The sequence below is a fragment of the Trachymyrmex cornetzi genome, unplaced genomic scaffold (assembly GCF_001594075.2).
Source record: "Trachymyrmex cornetzi isolate Tcor2-1 unplaced genomic scaffold, Tcor1.1 scaffold1431, whole genome shotgun sequence".
Classification (NCBI taxonomy): Eukaryota; Metazoa; Arthropoda; class Insecta; order Hymenoptera; family Formicidae; genus Trachymyrmex; species Trachymyrmex cornetzi.
Window position 1 is genome coordinate 99,061 of NW_017296018.1, and position 4,937 is coordinate 103,997.

General features: G+C 30.2%; 2 protein-coding genes across 5 annotated transcripts in view; both read left to right on the top strand.

Annotated features, from left to right (window-relative positions):
• Ipp (inositol polyphosphate 1-phosphatase) overlaps positions 1-803 on the top strand; it is a 5,963-nt gene extending 5,160 nt beyond the window's left edge. For both annotated transcript variants that reach the window (XM_018501872.1, XM_018501871.1), the window contains exon 5: positions 353-803. In XM_018501872.1, the coding sequence (XP_018357374.1) occupies positions 353-803 (451 nt within the window). The remainder of the gene's footprint in view (positions 1-352) is intronic.
• Positions 804-2,492: 1,689 nt separating this feature from the next.
• Positions 2,493-4,062, top strand: LOC108757455 (THAP domain-containing protein 2-like). 3 transcript variants are annotated; one of them, XM_018501869.1, is made up of 4 exons: positions 2,493-2,718; positions 2,833-3,072; positions 3,147-3,711; positions 3,820-4,062. In XM_018501869.1, the coding sequence occupies exons 1-3, from the start codon at positions 2,566-2,568 to the stop codon at positions 3,477-3,479; spliced, it is 726 nt and encodes a 241-aa protein (XP_018357371.1). In that variant the 5' UTR covers positions 2,493-2,565; the 3' UTR covers positions 3,480-3,711; positions 3,820-4,062. The 3 variants fall into 3 exon arrangements, with proteins under 3 accessions (XP_018357371.1, XP_018357370.1, XP_018357372.1); XM_018501868.1 differs by having other exon boundaries at positions 3,864-4,062; XM_018501870.1 differs by having other exon boundaries at positions 2,926-3,072; positions 3,864-4,062.
• Positions 4,063-4,937: the final 875 nt, after the last annotated feature.

Consider the following 4,937-nt stretch of genomic DNA (forward strand, 5'->3'; position numbering starts at 1 on the left):
TACCATACTTCCCCCGTGTAACCCTAAACTTTTCATACGAAACATTTTTCTCTATCCCTACTAGTTTTCGAGATATTTGACTGGATCACTTCAGATGGTCCACCCTGTATATTAGTAATTTAAGTTTGAATTATTTTAAAACAATGAAGATCCAGTTTCGACCGTAATAGACATTTTAAATTGCTAATATTTTAAAGTACATATTTGTTAATACTAAAAGCAATCCTTTTTGTGTTTGACATAAACATTTACATATTTTTTATATTGGAATTATTAAAAAATATATTTAATCAAAAATAAAAAATCTCGTTTTACGTTTTTCACTTCATTATATTTTGTATTGATTGGACAGATGGACAGGAAAATGTTACTGGGGTTTTCTGGGAGGTGGAGTCGCAAAGTCTTCCATAAGTAATGTGTGCAACGTCGATAAAATCATTTTACTTAGCCACTTCGAAGATGCAGATGTAAAATCAAAATTATTAAACAGTGGATTCAGGTTAGTGGAAGCAACAGGAGCAGGATACAAGATACTGAGCGTCGCTATTGGACAGGCGGCTGCCTACATCTTGTCGAAGGGTTCCACTTATAAATGGGACACGTGTGGACCACAAGCTCTCCTGTCTTCGGTTGGTGGAAGTATCATCGAATTTAAAGAATTTATTGTGAATCCAGATTCAGACAATCTAAGCGTGAACTATTTACCTATTGGCACAAATTTCTCTAATCGTGCAGGTTTGATAGCATACAGAGATCCTCAAATTTTGGAAAACTTCAAGTGTATTTTATATAAATCTCGTTAATAAGTATGACGTAAGATATATTAATACTAAAGTTTGACATTGAATTAAAAAAAACTTTCATGATCATTATATTACTATTTATGTGTGTGATTATATAAATCAAAATCATACTCTACTCTATAAGTTTCGTGCAAAAACTTCTGAATGCTATTTTCATGGCTGTTTCTTATGCTTATTTTGTGATATTATATGTGGACTTTGATTCAATTGTCCTAAATATTTATTATATAGATAATGTATCTAATAATAAATATGTCCACTAATATTATATTTGTTGATTTGACAAATAGATTTATTTGTTAATTGATGTAATTCTAATTGTTAATTATAATATAATAAATGTGAGTCCAAGTAAGAGAGATCATTTAATTTGTATCAATTATATATATGTTTATTTTTATTTGTATACAATTATCATACAATGCAAAAAAATATATTACACAATATAAAAAAAATTTGGTTAATCATTTATGTTAAACTAGTATATGATAATTATATTTATGTTGTATGGTTTCCATGCAACAATTTAAATAGACATCTGTTACAATATTTATTTAATAAAATCACGTGTTTAAAGGAAAGAGAATGTGGAAGAGAATATAGTGAGAAGAAAAGAGCGCGAATAATACAATAAGTACAGTACTGCAACGATAGGGAGAGAGAAAGGATGAATAAGATAACTATAGAACCGCAATGGATGAGTAAGAGAACTGATGTATACTACAATGAGTTGGAGGAAGAGGACAACAGATTGGAAAGAGAATGCAATGGGTGGGAGAGAGAGAACTGCATACTATAATAGATAGGAGAGGACGAGTTGGAAAGAGAACGCGCAATGTGGTACATGAACTAGTCCAGTAGTTGTGTTGAATTTTTAACATCCGAGTTTAATTTAATATAATATGATTGTGTTATTTGAATATTTTGTGTTAAATTAAAAAATTTAACATTTCTCAGTTAAAATAACACAATTTATAGGTAAGTAAACAAATAACATAAAATATAAATTCTGAGAATAAATAAATAAAGGTTATGCTTTTCGCGGGTTTCCTCCATGTTCAGATCCATTCTAGAAATGCCAACGTTTCATGAACCTTGCAGTCCACTTCATCAGGGCGAGGACAAAACCCGCGAAAAGCATAACTCTTATTTATTTATTCTCAGAATTTATATTTTATGTTATTTGTTTACTTATAAATTGTGTTATTTTAACTGAGAAATGTTAAATTTTTTAATTTAACACAAAATATTCAAATAACACAATCATATTATATTAAATTAAACTCGGATGTTAAAAATTCAACACAACTACTGGACTAGTTCATGTACCACATTGCGCGTTCTCTTTCCAACTCGTCCTCGCTGAGGAGCCACAGAACATATATAAAGAGAAATGTCAATTCCGTGTTAAAGAGGAGGAAACTAAAGACCCTCTAATAGCGTTTTCGGCCCGGCCAGGTTTGCACCAACCTGGGTTTGATTAATGGCGTTTTGTGCTCTCCTATTGGTAGAGCGGGTGACGTCAACCAATAGGAAAGATTTATCCAACCCAGGTTGGTGCAAACCCGATCGAGCCGAAAACGCTATTACAGAGTCTAGCCATAAGGCAAGTGGGCAAAATCCTACGAGAGAGAAGAATATATATCCGTTCTCTTTCTTTTTCAAACCTAACCTAATATCTTTAGAAATTCACGCACGATAACGATTGTCGACATGTCGACTACTCAGTCGTGATCAGTCGTGATAGCCGTTCGTTGTAAAAATGGGTGGGTGTTCAGCCCCATTTTGTAACAACTCCGCAGCGAAAGGTTATAAAATGAAAGCTCTACCAAAAGATCCTGTACGTAGAGCTTTGTGGATAAAAAATATTGCAAATAAGGATTGGACACCAACAAACAACTCTCGTCTTTGTGAGGTTAGCAATCATGTATTACTTTACTATGATGAATAATTAACTGAAATTTCTATGCTTTTCTTACGATTATAATTGAATTGTATAATGTATAATAAAACTACTGTTATGATGTAGGTTCATTTTTCCCCAGAAATGTGGGATGATATAAGCAAACATAAATTAAAACGGGATGCAATACTAACAATTTTTTATTTTTTTTTAAAAAAGCAAATACCAATAAAGGCCATAGAAAATGATGGCAATACTGATTGTGAGAGTAATGTTCTTAAAATAACCAGTAGTACGCAAAGCATTAAGTGTACAAATAAAAAAGCAACTAATAACATTGAAAATGAAAAAACTATTATTGAAACAGTAAGTATTAAAGGAGAAAGAGAAATATATATATAACATATTATAACATGATTTATAGTGTACAATCTTTCCAGGTTATTGTAGATGATATTTCAGGGCCTATGGCTTCGTCAGCAAATATGTCATCCATATCTGACTCTTATGAAAATGAAAAAGAAGAATATAAGAAATATAAACAGCTGGTAAAGAAACAGTATTTACGTTTAATCATTATGAGGAAGAAAATGAAAACTCTGCAGTATAGAAATAGGATTCTGAAAAGCAAAATTGATAATGATAAGTACAAGAAAGCTTTAAGTCACATATTTAATGAAGATAAAAGCGTTATTAAAAAAAATTCGTATTCGAAATTGGTCAAATGCGACAATTCAACGTGCACTGAAATTAAAATTTGCGTGTGGAACTAATTGTTATGAGGAATTACTTTGTCAAGGGATACCACTTCTAGTTTAAGAACATTATCAAGAAAGTTGGAAGACATTAAATTTGAACCTGGAATATTAAATGAAATGTTTGATTTCTTAAAGTACAAAAAATCCTCTTTTAATAAAGAAACAGATTTCGAATGTGGATTAATATTTGATGAAATGGCTATAACATCAAAGAAATGTTATAATCCTGCAACGGAATCATTAATAGGTAATATCACATTTTCTGGTGAAATAGTTATAGCTACGCATGCTCTTGTTTTCATGCTGGTTGATATTTATAATCGATGGAAGTATATAGTGGGGTATCATTTTACAGGAAATAGTTTCAGCAGTAAAACATTACGAAAAATAATATTTCAGATAATTAATAAAGCTGAGGAACTTGGTTTTCGTGTCATTTCATCACCTCGGACATGGGTTTCGGAAATATCGGTCTATGGAAATTGTTAAATATTAGTACTGGTAGATATAGTGAAATAAAGAACAAAATTACTCATCCATTTAATTCCAATCGTTATTTATATATTATCGCTGATCCACCTCACATTTTAAATTTAAAACAAGCATTAATTAATAATGAATCAATAACCATTTCTGACGATAAGCATTAATTAATAATGAATCAATAACCATTTCTTACGGATATAATCCGTAAATATAATTTACCTTCGAATAAGATAGAATCAAAGTATTTTAATGAATTAATTAACATTCAAGAAGATTCTGAATTGCTGTTAACACCTAAATTAACAATAAACGATATTAAAAGCAATAATTTTAATAAAATGAAGGTAAATAAGGCCAAACAGGTATTTTCTCATGACGTAAGTTGTGCATTTGAATTATTAGCATCAGAGATTAACAAACCAGAGTTTATCACCACTCTCTGCATGGTTTGTAAAAATTGTTTGTAAGTGGTTTTCTTTAATGACATCGAGATATTCTAAAATAGCATTAGGTAAAAAAGATACAAATGTATATGAGAAAAATATTGATTTTTTGAACGAAATTATTAATATTTTCACTAAATTAAAAATAGGTAGTAGTGGATTTAAATCCGTACAAAGGAGCATAATGATAAGTACACAGTCCATCTTAGATTTATCTGAATACTTAATTACATATAGAAACTTCGAATACTCGTATGTTTTAACTTCAAGATTTATACAAGATTGTGTTGAAAATATTTTCTCGCAAATTAGACATAAGAATGTTATACCTAATCTACTTCAATTCACTAATGACTTAAAAATAATTGCCATCTCAATGTATATGAAAGATATTTCCAATACTAATTATGATAAAGACGATGGACAGTATTTATCAGGATTTCTTGAATATTTATCAAAAGAAAAGGAAAGTAGCAAATCTGTGATTAATAATATTAATATATGTCAGAATGAGAGAGAGAGAGAGAGAGAGAGAGAGAGAGAG